The 20616-nt window shown below is 39.6% G+C and overlaps 1 protein-coding gene across 1 annotated transcript in view; it reads right to left on the reverse strand.

Moving 5' to 3' along the window:
- Positions 1 to 20616, reverse strand: part of AGBL1 (ATP/GTP binding protein like 1) — a 269261-nt gene that overhangs the window by 62596 nt on the left and 186049 nt on the right. Inside the window, exon 22 of the mRNA XM_030456954.1 lies at positions 17856 to 18016. Within this exon, the coding sequence (XP_030312814.1) occupies positions 17856 to 18016 (161 nt within the window). The remainder of the gene's footprint in view (positions 1 to 17855; positions 18017 to 20616) is intronic.

The following is a 20616-nucleotide window of genomic DNA, read 5'->3' on the forward strand; positions in this document are numbered from 1 at the left end:
TCTCCAGGACTCCCTAAGGTAAATCAAGGATACTCAGTAAGAGATCTGAAAGCAAATCTTCTTGGGTTTACAATCATCGGGCATCCAACTGGTATAATCAGATGATTCAGTAGGATGATTCTGGGCTATTACAGAACATCAGCCAGACTGAAGGAGTGTCAATATGCTGGAGTTTACCTCCAACCTACTTTTAATACCTTCAATCGACCAAAAACTTCTGTCAATACTTTCAAAGACTGAAGAGACTTTGGGAAACAGAACTTGTAGAGTGAGAAATAAAAGCCAAGGTCTTTAGATGAAACGAGCAAAGGTTTTGCTTGTCATTTTATAATGACAAAGCATGAAGTGAAATTTGCAATCCATGTTTCAGCTACAGTTTAACAGAATAATGTGGGTTTTTTTAATCTTGTAACTTTGCCTGACTGTGAGCAAGATTTCTAGACAAAGGTGACTCAAGTAAAACTCCATTTCCTTCAGAGGCAATAGACCCTGATATTTAGCAGGTTTTCTCACTTTTAAAGACCTTGTCAACCCAGAATAAGATATGCAGTTCTGCAGGATTAAAGTAAAAATTCATATTTGCCTTGCAAGCAGGACCAGAAGAGAAACACAACATAAATCCCAGAAACACAAAAGGTGCTGCCAGGGACGAGGTCTACCAAAGCTTAGTGAAAAAAATGAAGTGGAGAAGACTTTCATGTAAATCTTCTACAACTGAGAACTCTGTGGAGATGTCTGGATGGGTTGGTGGGTGTGGTCCTTAAGAAAAATTATATAAATGCAAACTATGCTATTAAAAAGAAAGATAGCCAAAGTGTTAAGAGACCAACCTAGTCATACCACAAGGGCTTAAATGACTTCAAACATAAGACAAAAATAAAAAGTTGAAAAAGGATTAAAATAGTTTGGTTAATACTAATGATTGCCAAAGTACAGAAGGAACAATAGAAAAAAAGCTTGAAAAATGAAGGCACAAAGCGAGATGAAAACTGCAAAATAATACACAGAAAATGTATAATTCTTTAAGTTTATTGGGAGTAAAAAGCAGCATAAATTGTTAAGCCCATAGGAAAACCTATTGACAATAAGACTGCAGAGTGATTTTTGCATCAATTTTCATAAAAAGTCTGCTGTGAGGAATTAACATTGTTAAGAACTAACAAAAGAGTAAAGGAAGCCGAGATTACAAAAGAAAGAAGTTAGAGAAGTTACGTATCTTAGATCTTTCCAAATCATCTGAATCTGTTAAATTCTGGCTGCAGCTCTAAGGAACTGATTCAATCAATCTCAGAGCTGTTACTGATTATTATTTTAGAACTTAGGATGGATTGGTGACGAACTAGATAATTGACACAATATAGTAACTCTCCTTTGAAGACAGAATAAAGGAGGAGACAGCAAATGATAGACCTGACAGCTTAACTCCAGTTCCTCAGAATAAAGAAACTATTTGAAAGTACCTAGGAGAAAAATAGAGGGTATTGGTCAACATGACTTTGTCAGGAACAAATTATGATGTTAAGAGATTATGAGAGGTTATGATGTTCTGAGAATTAAGAGGTGTCAGGGGATTTACTGTATGGCATCTTGTCCACTAGGTAAGTTGGGTTTTTTTAAACTATTTTAAATTCTCAGAGCAAATAAGCAGCATGGTCTCGAGGAAGAACAGCAGAATAAATTGAGAAAATTTTACTCAGAGACCATTTCTCAATGTTTTATTATCAAAATGGATGGATGTGTTGAACACGCTTCTGAGTGACTAAGTCATGAATTTGATAAAATTTAATATTTTCATTAAAGATTTAGATGAAACAGGAAGTATGGTAATTCAATTTGCAGATGAAATCAAAGACTCAGATTGTATTAAAATTCAAAATCATTTTGACAAACTGAAGATGTAGCCTGAATAAAGCAGTTGCAATTCAATAGGGTCAAGTTGAAGATACTGCAATTAGACAGGAATAATCAATGGTATCAACACACAAATGAGGAACAATGACAACTTAGCGTTTCTACTGAAAAAAAACCAATTTGCATTATTGAATATTACAACCTGAACATGAGCCACCCAGTCCTTCCTGTTACAAAAATGCAAATACAATACTGAGTATAAAGAATATAAGCCAACAGGACATATAAATTAATCTGTTCTCTCTTGATCCAACACTATTACAGTGGTGGAAAAAAATTCTGTTTCTAATTAGGAAAAGCAATATAAGGAGGACTTGGCCCAGCTGAAAAGGGTGCAGAGGACACATTGAAAAGCAAATAATCAGTTCTCTATGTCTAGGCTGGATAGAGATAAAATTACTTCCAAGGATTTCCTGTAGAAAAACAGAGGTCAAGTTAGATACCTGGAAAGCCTAAAGGGTAAATGTTCTGAACTAAATTATCTGAAGAAAGTAGGACTGTAAGAGCTCAAGTCTGCTAGAGCAGTTTGGGATGACTTTCATCACTGTCCAGCAACTACAGGAATAGTTGGATATCAAAAAGGGGATGCACGGGTAAGATTGCACATAGCACCCAAAACAGGACAATCATCAACAGTATTTAAAAGCAAGTTACTGTGAGGTCAAAAGGCAGGAAGATGAGGAAGTCTATGTGTCTATCAACATGCACTGATTGAACTGTGCAGTCTTAAAGCAAATCTTGTATAACATTTACTCATGCTACAGCACAAATTAAGGAGTGTTACACTGCAAACTCATTCTCCTCACAAAAAGTCCACAGAAGATCAGAAGAAAAAGAATTAGAATGAGCTTTCATTGATGAGTTGTTAGACACAAAGAGATTAATGACAGCTGTGTACAACACATTGACAGTGCCCAGGCATGGTAGGGCTGTTCTGACAGGTTCATTGCAGTATTTCTAGATGGATGGGAGAGGCCACTTTGGGCAGAGCTGTCAAGTGAATCATAACAGGGCAGGACCAGAGGACCTCCTTTCAGAAAGCTGAGCTTGGAACATGGTACTGAGAATTCTTTCTTACCACTTTAATATCTTCTCTTTATACCCCTTTTCTATTCTAGGCTTTGTTTCTCTGGAACCACTTGCAACATTTCTTTGTTGTGACTGGAGAAAAGAAACAAGGGAAGCAGCAAAGCATTTTCTTGTATTAAAAGCACATAAAAGAAATGTTCTGCTCACTGAATGTGTACTCTGCATTCTTAACAGCGCTGATCCAATGCACAGTAAAGTTTTTTACTGCCCTGGGTCACATCCACCGTACAAGCTGATATTTCATCAGTCTAGTGTGGGTTATACAGGAATGAATTATCACAGCATAAAGCCTGGATAGGATTGTATATAATCTATAGACTTGATAACTCTTTTCATTTTCCCATCTGCATTTTAGCAAAGGCTGCTGGTGTCTTTGACAATAGGGTTTGAGGAGATTCATTTCCAGGTTTCACTCTGATAGGAAGAGGCTTAGACTCTAAAAGAGAAAGAAGAATGAATTACAGCCATAGACCATGCCTTCTCTTTTTCCTCCTTTTGCACCCCCATTCTCTGGTGAGATAGGTTTCCCTAGTTAGTTATCCTGCTAGTAAACTGAAGTGGAACACATGAAAGGTGTGTAAGGCAAACAGGATGAACTGCCCTTGATGCCTGTAAAGAAACCGTTTGATTACTGACACTGCGAGACTTTTAATTTTAGATGCTTAATAAAGTTGATTAATCTCATTTGGTGGACCTAAGGGCTTTGGTTTAGGTTTTTTTGTGTGTGTGCATGTGCCCATCCCACCCCCAGCCCCTGGCCTACTTTAGCTTCAAGTGAAATGAACTTAACCATGACAAGCTACAGGTAGGTAAAAATAAAGTGGACCTTGTCTTTTTTAGAACTGAATGAGCTATAAAGTCTCTATCATGTCAGATTCAAAGGCAGACTCCTCTAACACTTTATGCACAGCAGATATATGCACTGTTGCTGCTGAGAGATTTATTCACATCACAACCAAAGCACTTCATGTGTCCAAGAAAAGTAAGTCCTTTGGCTTTTACCTCTTGTGACATTCTGAATGCATTAGCTTTTCCATCCACAGGCCAGACTATATTAGGGATTAATACGGCTCAGCAACTCAAAGAACACAGATTGTCAGTCTCAGTAATCAGCCTGAAGAATTTTGAGGACAGTTGTTATTTACAGAAAGTGATAAGAGACCCAGCAGAACACTTAACTCTAAATAAACAACGAGGAAACTTCACTACCCAGAAAGTCATAAGTGGCAAATAGGCAGCTCAGATGTTCCCGAGTACAGTTTGATTGCATTCATGCTGAGAGGTAGCAAAAGTAGAAGACTGGAAAGGGTAAGTCAGAAAGCAGGGGGCCTTTCTCACATGGATTCACTCTCATTTAAACCAGTGTTTAGCTCTGCTTTGTTAGTTCATTAAGACTGTGTTAAAAAACCAAGACTCAATGCACTGATCACCACCTCCATCGTGCAGCCCATGTGTCACAACACACAGCTCAGTAATGAGACCTTCTGGCATCTGGGCATTCTAAAGGCCATACAGAGCCTGAAGGGATCTGGCAGGGCCCTTCTGCAGCACAGAGGAACAAGTAACTGAAAAATAATAAAAAAAAATCCTTCTCTTTTCTCCTATGTTTATTTCACCAGAGGATCCAAACTTGCATTGGAAACATTTCACTTGCACAGCAAGCTTGTGGTAAAGTGCAATGAACACGACAGGCAGTATAAATCTTGCTTTAACAAGAACACTGCTGCATGGATCCTAAAATAACCCTGGGTCCAAGCTGCAGCTCAGCCTAAGAGGGGTTTGGGTAGAGAAGTGTCCCATTAAAACAGCAAGGAGACTTCAGCCAAACTCCTTGGAAAAATGCAGTAATTTTATTTCCATCCCACTCTGCCACTGTGAATTTAAACAAAAAGGGTGACCTGGGGGTTCTGAGAAGTGCAGCACAGAGGACAGCATTTTAGTACTTTACCTTACTTAAATTCTGCATGGGGTTTCTGCTCACCCTCACCCTAGAAAAAACACCCTTCAAGAAGTTGCTGTTACTAACACAATGACTTGCTCTAAATACAGCAAGGTGGCACAGCAGAGAGGGCTCCTGCACTTCGTGGACACCAAAAACTGGACCTTTGCGATGTGCCTGGGCTGATAGGAGATTCTGCCATTGGGCACTTTGTGGTTAGACATTGCCTGAATTCCTTCCAGCAGGTTGGGGGTTTTGGGGGTCCTTTGTTTGTTTGTTTTTGGTTTTATTTTGGGGGGGGTTGGTTTGGTTTTTTATATACCATTATAACTAGGCAAACATTGGGCTAAAATAAAATCTGACAGAGTTCAGAAATAAAAGTGTGCCACCAAGATCAACCCTTCCTGATCTCTGAACTCAGTTGTTATCTTGAAGGAAAACCTCTTCCAAACTTTGTGATGAATCTAATTAATGAGTTAATTCTCTGCTATTCTGTTCTCTTCTTTATGTCTGTTTCATGATTAATTTAGTTCCAGTGAATTTCCTTTCCTGACTGCAGAGTAGAAACACATTTCCTATGCTATTAATCTCTACTTCTGACCCATCAGCAGACACTAGACAAGGGCACATGGCTCCACGCATTTACTTTTCGCGTGATTCCAGATCTCAAATAAATTCTGGAAAAACAAAGAGCAAAAAAGAAGGGAAATTCTCCAGGCATATTTGTGCCACTACTACAGGGGAGATGGAGGAGGGCTGGACACCCAGAAGGTGTAAATGCAAGGAAGTATTTGAAAACTCTGCCGAATTACTCCAGCCACAGATCTAAGAGGATGATCTAATAAGGGATCAGAGGAAATCCCAGGCCCAAACTCTGTTGAGATGTCTGTGTAGAGGGAGACACAGAATGGATCTGGGTTTCACTACTCCTGAAGCTCCAGGGCTCCCTGATATACTTCCAACATTTTTTTCCTGGTGTGAAAGGGAAGGTCTTGTTCAGAGAGCAGACAGACTTCTCTGTCTCACTTCACTCTGAACATTCTTGCTAAAAGAAAGGAAGTATGGCCTGTTCCCCTTCTACCTATTCAGGTAATAATAGTTACTCTTTCAAAGTTTAAAAAAAAAATAAAAATCTTACAATGGAGTCTCCACCATAAAACCCTTGTAACATTATTTGCTGTTCAAATTTAAAAAAAAACAAAACAAAACAAGCAAACAAACAAAAAAGAAAAAAAATTAGTAGGAGGGGAAAGGCTACCTTCCTGGGATCACAGACCAACTCTCACAGCTCTCATACACCCTTTCAGAGAAACAGTGCAGGGAGGGGAAAAAAAAGAGCAAAACTAAATGAGGCCCCTCCCTCTGATATTAAAACAAAACGTATAGGACCTTTGTGTAACTTCCATGGTAGGACAGTGCTGCCAGCATTCAGCATCTCAAGCCTTTCCTTTGATGCCACAATGTGTCAAAGACATCTTTAATGAAGGATCAAGGTCACTGCAGTTTGTGAGGTGTCATGTTTAAGCTGTGTTAACAGCAGTGTTCTTAGAACACAAATCCAGCATCCCAGAAGGGATGCAGTAAAGGCAAGAAAGCATCACAAGGCAGAAGAGATCCCTACATAAACAGGTATAGTTTTTTCATGGCTGTTCCTGTCATACCAGCCAGGGAAGAGACCTCAAGTAATCCTATCCATTATCCCTTCTGAGATTAATTCCAGCTTCTATGCCAGAGTATTCATCTTCTGACAAATTTAAGGAATTAGTAGGTGTTGCATTACAGAAGAGCCTCACAGACTTTTGACACTGGTGAGGATAAACTTCTGATGGACCACGGCCACAAGAGGGATCTGAGCTGTCAAAGAGAACAAAGATCAGAAGTTATGCAAGGACACCAAGTACACTGCTTCAGACTTTGTGTATCATCAGGTGCTGGGTCACGCATGACTTGATATCCCAAATAGAATAGTATACAGTCAGCAGCAGCAGCAGCACAGTGGGCTTAGCCTTCGGGCCTTGCTCTTCAGGGACCTTCTCTGCTCAGAGATGAGTCTTTGATCCTGAACAGTACATTTGCACAATGAGAGTTTGGGTATGAATTTAAAAAGCAAGAGAGAAAAGTGAACCAAAGCCTTGTTCTTGCATCTCATGTCTCAAATCTGCTCCTCATTGAAAGGGGCAAAGATACCTCAGAGACACTGTCAAAGTGCCTAAACCAATCTTTCAGCTTAATCCATTATTTATATTTCTCCCCAACCTTTTCTTTAAAAAAAAAAACAAAAACCAAACCTGAGCTCCTGAAACTAAGGCATCATGTTCTTTGTGGTATTGAGAATCACTTCATTGAACTGCAGGTGAAGGCAGGGAGAGGGCTTAATTCTTAGCCTGCCCTTACCCTTCCATACCTACTTCTTAGAGGGACCCTCCATCTTATGCTCCCTGTTCTGCACCATACACAAACAGCCAGCATCACATCCTCATCCATTTGTCTCTTTACTACTTGGTCCTTTTATGGACTATTTAGGTAAGGATAATCACTGGAACCTAAAAGATATAACAAAATGACATGATTTCTTATGAGCACATACTTCCACATAAGAGACTGGCATACTTCAGTAACCCCATTTGGGCAGCAATCTTCCCAGATAATTGCTTAAGGATGAAATGGTTTCTCCAATATTGTTCAAACCAGGTGAGGACAGAGCTGGTTAGTTCAGGAACCTGCCATCCTTCTTGAAAATATAAAACCTCAACAGCAAGGCACACAGACAACACTGAACATATTACAAAACTGTTTCTTTAGCAAATGCTACACTTTCTGTAGCAGAACTATCTTAAATCCTTGTCTTCCTATTATCTTCAAAGATACCACACAAATAAGCAGGTTTCCAAAGCAGGTGGCAAATGTAGTCAGATGCATGAGAAGACTGAAAAAAATAGAGCATTTTTCCCGACCAGATGCATGAGAAGGGAGGTGATTGTTGTTTACAAAACAACCAGCAATTTGGGCACTCCTAATTATTCTCTTACAGCAGAGGACAAAGGTGCCTTTGCAAAGGTGAAAGATTGGCTGATGAAAATAAACACTTGCTATTTCTGCACAACACACAGCTAATCCATAAAACTGATGAGATAGCAGGGTGAAGCCAGGGGAAACGTAAGATTCAAAAAGCACCAGACACTTACACAGAAAACGAGAGCACTCTAATATTTGATTAGATAGGATTATTGTTATTATAATTATTCAGAAAGGCTGCAAATTCTCGTCTTTCCAGGTATAAATAAATCACTGTGTGAAGGTGGAAAGCCAGTCCCCCAGAGGGTATTCTCTAATTGTCCACTATAGCACTTTGTTGTATACCTCTTTGAAATCTCCAATGCTGAGCAGTCAGAAAGGACCCTTGACTGTACTAATGTACTGCACTGGATCCTCTCTTCTTCTGATTCACTTCTTCATAGGTATAAAACACAAGTTGTGTGCTAGAACAAAAATAAGTATTAATACTAGGGAAAGTCAGACAAGTCCAGGTAGCAATACTTTACCTGCATTCTTGGCTGCCCCCTGCAGCTCAACAGAAGATGAAACACTGCTTTATTATATGCAATGGGTGTTTGCTTTCTCTTTGAATTGCATTGGACTTTTATCTTATAATGAGATGCTGTATGAGATGCCATCAAATGGCATCTTTAGAAACAATTCTGAAGTACTATGTGTGATGTAAAAACTTGTTGGGTACACTAGGCAGAAGAAAAACATTAAACAGAGAAATAGATACAGGACAGATGCTTTCTACTCTTCTTATTCTTAATTTCTTATGATGCTAGCCTGATAGCAGAATCTTCTTCTGCATCCAGATGCTTTTATTGCTTATTCTGCCTTCCAATTCCTAACCTTAAAACTCTATCTCATGTTGAAATAAGGATTTAAGGTAGTGAGTAACTGTTAACACTTAAAAGAAACCCATTATATTTTAAATTGTGAATAATGTACCATAAATAAAGCTGCTGATTATGTATTTTTAATGGCTATGGAAAGATTTGAAGGTCTAACCATAAAGCATTCTCCTGTTACTTCAGAAATTAAATTCAGCCTTCCAGAAATGAAATTTTCCACTATTTAAAACCCACCAGTTTTAACACGAACAAATGGAAGTAGGAATGGGAGGTGGAGGGAGATATATAGAGGAAACATCCCCAAGTAGATGCAAAGGGAATGCTTTTTCTTCTCTCCCTTTACACTACGTCTTCTTCTCCTTCCTGCTCTGACAGTAGCTCTGGCATTTTGGCTTCACTCAGCATTCCTGGTCTGGAGAGCAGCTGCCTGAACCCTCAGCCCCTACCCATGGAACAAGCCATAACTTTTCCTTGGGAAAGGGAAGTTCACAACAAGCAGTGGGGGGTTATAATTTTGACCATCATATTTCTATACAGTTCTCTCAGTTATCAATTTTCCAGAGTTCTTCCAATAACATCTGAGCATGCTTTTCCACTTTTCTACCAACTCTGCCACCCCAATGTGGACTCCGAGTCCTTCCAGCACATCACAGGCTCACCTGCACTGTTCCAGAACAGAATCAATCTCACATCTCTCAAGTTGCACTGTGACAATGATGAGAATGTGGCACTGCTCTGCCATGGAATTTTCCTAGAATAGGTCTGGGCTGCATTACTAATTGCCACAGACTGACCAAGACCAAAAGAGATGCATTTTTATCTTGTATTCAAAAGTGAACTTTTGCAATATTCATGGGAACTGGATCTGGGATTTTAATGTTATGTACATTAATTATTAATTTTTTGTGGTCTTCCCCCTCACATCCTTCTAGTCTCAGTTCCAGGCTATTTCTCGCAAGTTCTTTTTGCCAACATCACATTTAAACAACACATCCTAACAAATCCACATGATTTCTGAGAGAATCCAGTGAATTGACAGGGGCTGCAGGGACTGGCCTGGTACATTTGTACCTCTACGCATAGATACTCATCCATACTCATACAATGTGTGTCCTGGGCACTCAAACACCAACCTGCACATATTTATCTCTTGTCTCACACAGCATCTCTGCCCTGTCTCTCTTTACAGTATCTCGCATGGCAGCAAGAGGCAGGGTCTGTGTGTGAGTCACAGCCACAATACACTGAGCAGACAGAGCCTCTGACAGAATACACAATACAGCTGAGATGTCAGTGGAGGTGGCTTTGGACTACTTTAAAATGCTGTTCAAGTGCCAACTTTCACCTCCAAATATGACACTTTGCTCGCCCACCCGCTTTCCTTCCAGGCTACGCGCTCCTGCACACTGCAACTTGACAGCTTTAATTATGAATTTCTCTGCCTTTGCTATCCCTTTAACTATTTAGTCTCTCATCTGTCTTGCGAAGTTTTTTGATGTGCTCCTTGATAGCAGTTGTGTGCTGTCACCACAGTGTTGGAGGCCTGGTTAGACTCATTTGCAGGATGGGCAACAGACCAAAAGGGCTTTCAAATAAGCTATTTTCCTTGAAAGCAGAAATCACTGGTCTTGTGTTCCCTTTGTAGAGACAGGATGCAGTAATGGGGACACAACATGCCTAGGAGCATTGTTATATCAAAATCTTTTAGCTCTACTTAGCTTTTATTGTATCTTTTGCTACTGTGCTAGATCCCCAGATCTAACACAACTGGTGTTTCAGCAACTTCTGGAGTACACACATAATCTATACAAGACTATGTATAATTCTCTCAACCTGCCTCTTCAGCACTACCCCTGTGACATGTTCAGTTTGAAATCTGACTTCAGCTCACATTCAAGATGATCAATAGTCTAAACAGACTGATATCCTACCACCACTTGTATCCTTTTGGAAAAATCCCACCTATTCTGTTCCAATGTCTGCCCCTATATAAAGGTCATTTCAGACTAAAGTGTACATCCCTCATAACACATTCCTTTGGGGGAAACCCTTATAATTAAGAAATGTCTCTGAACCCCTGATAGCAGTCAGTTTTATTTTTTCTACCCTAGCATGTGAAGAGCCCCAGTGGCCTTCATATTTCAAGTTACATCTTAAGGAGACAGGACTGCACCACAGAAATAAAGATGCTCCTAATCAATACGAATGTGTCTAATGTGAGCCAGTACTACAGCAATATGCCTCACAGAAAGGGCAATGCAGAGCCCATTTGTTCTGCTAGGTACATACAAGTTCATCATTATCTGTAGTCCAGTCAGATCTCTACATGTACAGTAATTTGAATAACCTCAGACAGATACGGTAGCAAATAGAGCTTTTGTGCATGTTTGAAGTTCCTTTTATGATCTCTTTCATTTGCTCTTTTACTCTCCTTCATTTCTGCTGCTATTTAAATTACTATTATTAGCTATTAAGTTATAAATTAATTACCTCTGAAATAAGCATGAATAATTGTACCCAGCCTGGCATAGCTGGGGCTGGCATTTGATAACAATCAACAGAAGCTCTGCAGCTCTGAAGGTATTTCATAATAATAAAAATCAATAGGAGGAAAACAGGGACAGCTCCAGAAAGTGTTAATGAAAAGTTGCTGAATTACAGTGGCTCATCTACGAACAGCTAAATGAAAGCCTTCTGAATACCAAATATATTTATATATTATTCATTGGGCTTGTATTCTCACAATAACAAAGGAGAGACACTGAAGAGTGCAGGATAAGGATGGAGGGGTGGATGGAAGAAGGTTTATGTTCTCATTTAGAAACCATTGTTATCAAGGCATATCACAGCAGTAAAAACTAAAGCCTATAATAAATCCAAACCCAAAATCTAAGGTTTTTTCCCCTCAATAACAGATGCAGCAATTCTTTAGGTCAGACCCTGGAGTAGAGACAAGAACGTATCACTCTTGACACATCAGTGTGAAAGATCACTGGAGAGTGTTATAAACCAGCCAGGAGTTACGGCATCTCCTGAACTGATCCTGATGACTACAGAAACATGGGATTGCTTCAAAGCCCAGCTTCAACTACTCCCATACCTGTTACTGCATCAAGGGTAGACTGTGCTCTCACAGGTGTTATACTAAATACAGTAGAAACTCCAATTGCCCCATGTTCTGCACCACAGTGACAAGGTAGTTGGGTTAGGTAAATGCATTTCCACATCACTTTCTTCCCCAGCATGCCATTACAAAAATACCCCATCCAGAGACACTCATAACAGCAGAAATTTGAAATTCCTTTACAAGCAATAAAATCTGTGACTAAGCTAAATAACAGAATCGATAAACACCCTCCTCTTCTGAAAGCTGCCACAATGTGTTTAATGTCTGCAGATGATCAAGGTTAAAAATGCACCAAATCTTTACTTAAAGAAAAATGAAGCTTCAATCAAATAGAAATCCAAATCCAAAGAGTCACATAATTCCTGGTGATTTATCCCCATAGGGTTAGATTCATGAAGCAACGAAAAAGTACTTTCATCTCCATCCACATATCAGACTCCCCAGAGCCCAGCTGCCTGGACTGGATGCCACAACTGCTGGTACACTCCAACTATGAAGTGCTGGAGTATTTTGCAGGATGAAGCACTGCTATGCACTCAAACCTTTCAGATTTCTTCCCATTTGTATAATCAAACAGGACATCAAGAATAACACCCACATTCACCTGTAACTCCAGGAAAAGAGGCAAGGGAGCCACTTCCCATTGCTGCACACAAGAATAACACTACTAAATGAGCCACTAAAGATGTCCCAAACAAAGCAAGCATACTTTGCTCCACCTGCATGATTTTGTTGCTCTTTGTCCCTCTTTCTTGTCTGCTTCATCTCCTCAAATTCACTCTAGTTTGATCTGAAGCAAAGTTTGTACACATAGCTTAAAAGGTGACTGGAACTGTTTAAACAGCCCTAATCAGAAGATGGGAAATCCAGCAGTTCAATACTATGCAGGATTATTAGGATGCATCAATGTGGTACAGAAGCAGAGTGAGAACAATTTCAAATGATCTGCAACTCCTTCTTGTAATTTCTTGAATTTGCCATCCATATGCTGACCAGTCAGATTTTGCTCAGTGTACGGAAGATGAAAAGATTAGAGCTGGACAAAGGACCAGAGCACCGACTGATTAAGCCTTCTGCCTTTGATTAATAGAAGAGCTCAACATATTTACCATCTGGGGCGGACAGAGATTTAGCTCTGCTGAAGAAAGGTAAGAAATTATGAAGGAACACAGAAAATTAATAATATGTGAGTCAGCAAAAAAAAAAATAGACTTTGCAAAAGTCTGTCTCAATGTATAAAAATGTGTCTTATGCACAAATGGCTACATTTGCTGCTGGTTATGAGGAACATTTCCTAGCACAACCTGTAAGGGCAGAGAAAAAGAAGGGATGTGCCATCAGTACAAAGAAGGGGAGGATACCTATAGTGCAGGGTTGTTCTTGCTTTCTCTCTCTTCCAAACCTGCTGTAAATGGACAGTCATTTCCCATCCTCTTTCGTGGTCATGACAAACGTGAACTTACCTGGATAGCATTGACTTAAAACCTAATTGCTTTTACAGCAAATGAGGCATGAAACCTATTATCAAACCCCACAATGTCCAAAGTACAAGCTGGCATTTTATTTCCCCAGCAGAGAGCTGCTGAAAGCCAGAACTGACCACAAAGCACGGTGGGAGACTGAAGTTAGTGATTCTTCCTGGGACATGGCAACAGCATGCTTGTGAGGCCAGGTTTGGGAAAGGGCAGAATAAAGTGCCTGGATGAAACCTGACACACTACTTTGGTTTTTTTGAAGGTGGCTGCAAAGCCTAGAAAATTCTCCACATACTTGGCCTTTGACCTTTTTAGAGAAGTCCATAAGACAAACCCCATTGAAAGCTGGTGGGAAAAAGGCTACTTGATGCAGAAAGCCACCTAAATATCACTTTTGAAAATAAAAGCCTCAAACAACCAGGTCCCTAAATAGGTCTGGTGGTAAGAGAGTGGGATAATGCCTGAACAAATGTGAGACTGAAGATGAAGTGTCCCAGGAGCACAGGTTGATAATAAAGCAATAGGCATTGATACCTGCAGAAATTTAAGCCCTCTTTCTCACCATTATACACTGTAGCTCTAATATAGCTTTTTTTGTGGGATGCTGCCTATACTTCCTCCATCTTTTGGCATGTTCATGGGAAAATTGCCATAAAGACATGTAGAAGTCCTGGAACACAGCTGTCAGGCCAACTTCATGACGTCCAAAGCTTTTCTATCTTTAGGAGAAACATTTTACTGGCCCACTTCCATTATATACCCATTGATGGAAGTTCAGTCCCCTTTGCTTATTTCTCAGATGCAGTTACTTTGTCACACTGTCTCTGCTGACCACTTACTCCAAGAGTTAGCCCAGCTCACACTTGTAAATGACTCTATTTGCAGTTCACACTTCAGGAGAAAGGCTGTAGGTTAGGGCTAGGAAAAAATTCTTGCCTGTATACCCAACCTGATTTAGTTAGGTCTGCTAAAGGTTTCTTCCACCTTCCCATGACCCATTGGAGATGGCACACTGAACACAACAGACCTGATCTGTCATGAGAAATCCCCCCTTTCACACAGGATGCCTCCATTAGACCAGTCACTTCTCTGGCAGCTATTACCTCGCTCCAATTTGCTAACCACTGGTTCTGACAGAGCTATATAAAGTGCAGCCCAAATAGCTTATTCCAGGGAAGCAGGCAGAGTCCAGCCTGCTCCTTCATCCCCTTCTCAGATGTAATGAAAGAGTAATGCTGCAAAACACCCAGAGCAGAGACAGTCAAAAAAGGAAAATTAAAAGACACATGCAGCTATAAGCCTTGACAGGTGAAAATGTTTGCTGTCAGAGGGAGATGCTGAGATTCAAAGTCAATGCTATGCACAGCAGACACCAAGGCAAAGATACAAATGCAGGACATGAACTACAGGGATTTCACAACAGAAGAGACCTCTGGCTCCACAACTTTTTGATCTGTGTACCTTTGCAGTGAGACATTTCATCTGGGAGTCAGTGCTGGATTAACTTCTTGTTCCATGCCTTGACCTGTCACCCAGTGTCAAAGGTCACCCAGAGAAGGGCACTTAAAAATGAATATTTAGGAAACGCATTCGATTGAGATAGCCATATTTAAGCTAAGCACACTGAAATCCATCACACCGCTCACAGCTTCATTTCAGCTTGCTTTTCACAAAAAACCAACCAAACAACCCTAACAACTAAATAAAGCTTGTGTCTTCAATTAAGGTTGAACAATATTAATTATTTCCTCTTGATATTAGTGAATATTGCTCTGATAAGTATCATCTGTATTTGTGCCTATTTCTAGACATGCCAACAGGACAGCCTTTGAGATGCACTTTCTTTGCCAGGAAACATTAACTGTGATCACAGTCATTGCTTTCCACTTAAGTACCCATTGTGCATATAATTTCCTGGGAGCAGGACAGTCCAGACATGTGGAACAAGAAGAGTCTGCAAGCTGCTGAAAGCCACCACTGTTCAGGATGTAAACCATGTAAGAAAAAAGTCACACAAGGTAACCACACATTTTCTATTTTGTACCCAAAGGCTCCTCAGGTCTGACTCTGCTTTCACAAAGCTACACAAAAATCTGGGTATTTTCATTCTTATCTACTTACATTTTCAAAAGCAGCAAGTATAGAAAGTAATCAGGAACACTGTGTAATTTTGTGGTAATCACAAAAAACAGAGCTGCTTTTAACTACCAAGATTTCACTCTCCTTAAACCCATAATGATGGCTCTAGTCTAGGAAGAAGCAGAGCATGATTTCCACTGATGTTATGATATACCACCAGTAAACTGCAAGGCTCTGGTGACCTTGTGCTAACTAGATTAGATTTCATCTTTACAGGATAAGATTAGGCTCAGTGGTACCCCCTCCCCTCAGCTCCCTTGAGAGAAATGTTTTAAAGAAGAATCTTTTTTTTTTTTATTTCTTTAGTTTGGTAAGTTGTGTGAAGTATTGAAATATCTCCCTTCCTGCCCATATTAGTCTGCTCTCTATATTCTACCTTCTCCTATTGGCTCCAGCAGGGCTCCTATTCCTACCAAAATCAAATAATGCAATTCTCTTGGCTAGACTCATAGAACTTTAGGAGCAAAGTATTAATTTTCAGAATCAATATACTGCACAGCCATTTTCCACAAAGTATTCATTTTTAAAAAATAATATGCTAGAAAGTTCTTTGGTCCCTGTGTCTCCCTTTCTCCAACCTTCTACAACAAATTTTTGCATTATGACACACCTAGGTGAGATTAAGCAATTCTGTTGTTTGCCTGATTTGCAAAGAGTAACAAATTGCACCCAAGCATCCAAAATTCTACACACTTGCAATTACACCCAGTGGACTGAAAATGATCAAGTAATAGTCACGTTGCCTTTTAGCAGTGACATTACATGTCTGGATGCCATGGAGATACTTGAAAAGACAGATGGCTTTGCTTTCAGCTACCATGGACACATGTGGACTGACACAGGACTTTTACAAAGCAGGGAAAGCTTATTTTTCTGTTAACTTCTTTAAAAATAATTAGAGAGCTTATTACTACTTGTAATTAGAGAGCTATTACTGCTTGGGTACTGATCAACTACCACACAATATTGGAAAAACTGAATTAATCTGCATTAATATAAAACCAATTAAAGAAAATAATACTAGAAATTTATAAAGATAGAGAAAATGCTTACTGAGCTAGTGTAATTAGATGGACTTTTTTCAGTATCCAAGGCTTGTCAGGGTTCAATGTTTTTCTTCTCATAAAATAAGTTATTTTCATGCTAAAGCTCTCCTAGCTCTAGTAGGAAAGTGAGAGCTTGATTTATATCTCAAATCCATCTGCCAAGGCAGGCTTCAGCACTTCTCTCCAATGATATTCCTATGATCTGTTAGATGTCTGTCCACAACATGGATGGCATTTATCATATGTGTTAATTGCATCATTTACATGTACACATGTAAAAGAAAGCACAGCAAGTGCAAAGGAATGTCTCTAAGTTTTCACTCTTTTTTCATTGTGCCTCATAAACATTAAAAGCTGCAAACAAGCTTGCAAGAATGGTTTTTAGGATGAGGAACAGGTGGTGGTAATGTCAGTTAAGTATTCCTACAGGGGGAAGACTGGAAGCCTGATATAAATTATAGTGGCATTTCTGCAACTGAAAAACTTGCTTTTCATTGATGAAGCTGAGAGCTCTTTGATGACAAACCCATTGGGGAGCTTCAAATCATAACACATTACTAAGTTTCCTTTCTCCATTTCGCTTAGAAAAACGTTATTGCAAGCATATGTGCTTGCACATAGCACTAACAAGTGATGGTGATCTAGAAAGGATATATATATATATATATATGTATGTATATTCCTTCATCACAAATTCAAGCTGAAAAATCCCATACTCTGACATTTATCAGGTCAAATTCCCCATATATTATAAGGGGCAATCTCACTTGAATACATCCCACTGAATGTAGGAAGCAAAGAAATTAATTTTGCAATTTGGAAAAAAAGCTCTTAAATAAACAGGAGAATCTTGACTTAATTCTATGCACCAAAACAGTCACAAGGCAATGCTCTAAATGACTGGAGGACTCACTTCAGTGTGAAAAAGAGGAATGTCTAAGAGAATCCTAACAGAATCCAGCCTATGGTTTCTAAATCATGCCATCCAAGTCTTGTTATTTGCAGTAATTTTTTTCACCCTGCAGCTCTTGGAGAATGTCTTCCTTGTAAGAGATGCTCTCCATGGAAGATCTGAGGTGGAGAGAGCACAACCTAACACTCCAGGGAGTAGATAAACATTTCCTGTTGATTCTTTTTTTTTTTTTCTGGGGCAGTACCAGCACTGTGCTTCAGTAACCACATTTGAGAGAGAAATGGAAATTCACTGTCAAATAAAAATCAGGTTCTTTCACTGACCTCTGTACACGATCTGTTATCTCCTCCTCCAGATCTAGCAGAAGTGCTGCCTGAGCCATCAACTTCTTGCTGCAGGGCAAGGATTTGAGGTGCAGAATGAGCAAGCCAAGGCAAAACTTGCTTCCCATCTCCTCCAGCTCTTGAGTTCCCAGCTGCAGGCCCTGATGGAGAGAGGCAGAAAGTCTCAATTCTGAGTGTGCATTTTGCAGGTACAAAGAATGAGTCAGGTTTGTTTTGCAGAAGGACAACTCAACATTCCTTCTGTTCTAAATGAGAGGGTTTTTTCACATTTGCAACACACAGAACTTTCCCCTACACAGTCATTTGTAAATTGACTGACAACACGTGGTTTACCAAGCTATTCTAAAATAGCCTCCATTTGACAAATGGGGAAACAGAGGCAAATACTTAGACTGCCTGGACTAAATTTGTAGAAGTCACTGTAGGAATTAGACCCCAGGAGGATCTGATTGTAAATCTACTTCTACAAACCATTAGGATTCTTTTTTTTTTTTCCTTTTTCTCAGTAGATGGGTCACCTCCCTAAGCAATGAAGAAAAAAATTGGTCCTGTGATTGTAAACACTGGACAGTGGGAAAGAAAAAGGAAATTGGCAGGGGATAGAAGTGAGAAGAGATCTTTAACAAGTTATGAATTGTTTTTTAAGAAAATCAATTGCAAAGTAATTGCAAAACAACAAACACCTCTAAGGAATTTCTCAGTCTATTAAAAGCCGATGTCTCTCCAGTAAAGACAAGGAGAGACTGAAACAAAAACAAGGTTTGGATTATCAGCATCATCTTTCAAGGGAAAACTCCTGCAAGCTGTGGAACCTTACTGGTAGGAACCCTGATTATGAATAATCTGTGTTTGGTTTTTTGCTAATTAAAAAAATAACAAGGATCTAGCGGAGAAGAAACACACCAAGAGCCTTCAAAGGGGTCAGTTTAATCAATGGTAGTTTCATGTAAGTGGTGAGAGAAAAATAGATCAACAAAGCTCAGATGTACTAAAAAGTAACTAAGAAACTGCAAACCCCCTCACCTTTGGCATTTAATGTCTGCATCACATATATACTTCTTATTGCTAGCACATCAGGGGTTGAATCAATTGCTGAAGCATTGCTGCCTCCACCCATATCAGCCCTATCTGCTTTTGCAGCACAAAGCATCTCTGCAGCCAACCTTCTGACAAGAGCTCCAGCTCCACTTCCAAGACTGTTTCCTTAGCAACTCTCAAGAGTCCAAACTCAGTCCCTGCACTAACCTTATGCATGATGTGAGCTCCATGTCAGTGTGGCCTGGACTTAGCTCTTTACTAGATATTAGCAAGACATCACACAAAACCTGTAAATACTCTGCTAATCCATGACAGGAGTCTGAGCTCTGGTTTCATGTTGTGAGATTTTTTTTTCATGTAAAGTTGTTGCATTTTTTAATTGCTTTGGGGTCTGTGGGTCTGAGCAGCTCTGTATGCAGAACTGAAGGGGACTATTTAGGAGCCAAAAAAATGCAGGTGGAAGAAAGAAGAAATTTCTCACATAAACTTCTAAAGCTCTCTTGCAAAGCCTTCTTTGGTACATTTTTGTTAGAGAACACAAAATACTTGGACAGAATGAAAATCACCCCTTTATCTTTAGCTGATCCAGCATACAGGAACATAATTTGGCATTACAAATGCCCCAACAAAAAAAAAATACATTTTCCTATAGTGAAGATGTTGTGACTCTGCCTGAGATCCCGTAGGCAAATCATGAGTCTGTAATTATGATGATGAACATGAATAACACAAAATGATACACAGCTCAAATATATATATATATTTGTATATGTATATATATATATAAGTGACCAGACAACTAGGTAAGCACAGGACCTGCCCACAAAAGCATATGAAACAAGCTGAGAAAATGTATCCCCATTGTTAGGCTGGGTCAAGGTCTCTGGATGTTTTTCTTCTGCTCTCAGAACAGTCCCTTAAGTATTTTTATCACAGTGTGCAATCTCTGATGCCATTTCTTCATTCCCATTCATCTCCACTGCAAGCTTGGCCAAGCAAGCTCCAAGTAGAAACTATAGTAACAATTAATAATAGTAAGAAAACAGAGGAAGAGGCTTATGAGAACCAAGGGCCATTATCACAAACCAATGAGACTGCTTAGCAGCCCTGCATAGATTTCTAAATATTTTATTATTTTACAGTCAAAGTCTCAAGATATTTTAGTGTTGTAGAGCTGCCATCACCAGGTAGGAGTGGTGACATTTCTGAGTAAAAATGTGGCATTTCCACAGCAAAAGAGTTATTGTCTCAGGGCCAAAAAATATGAAGATCTCAAAGCTTTCCCTGGGGTGCATCTCAGGGTCTTGCTTCTAAAATCAAAACAATGCAATATATACTTATCAAATAGTGACTGTGCTAAAAGTCAGCCTGTGGCTTTGATTCCCTGGAGATTTATTCAGGATACTAAGCAGCCTTAAGAAACTATGAGTAGAGAAATAATAAGTATAAAACTACAATGTACCTGAGACTCCTCAGACAGTAATTGCTCATGCACTGAAGTTGGCTGCTGTAGGATGGACCCATATTGCTTTGATATCAGACAGCTCAGGAGTAACAGCTGGAAACCCCAGCTAGAGGATTGCTTGTTAACATATTTTATTCACATCAAACACAGAGACTTTTATTTTTTAACTCAGACAGCTCTCTCCTGAGCTCTCAGCAGAGGGTGGAGCTGAAGGTGCATGGCACTATTACCATTAAA

This window comes from Calypte anna, chromosome 10, assembly GCF_003957555.1.
Source record: "Calypte anna isolate BGI_N300 chromosome 10, bCalAnn1_v1.p, whole genome shotgun sequence".
Classification (NCBI taxonomy): domain Eukaryota; kingdom Metazoa; phylum Chordata; class Aves; order Apodiformes; family Trochilidae; genus Calypte; species Calypte anna.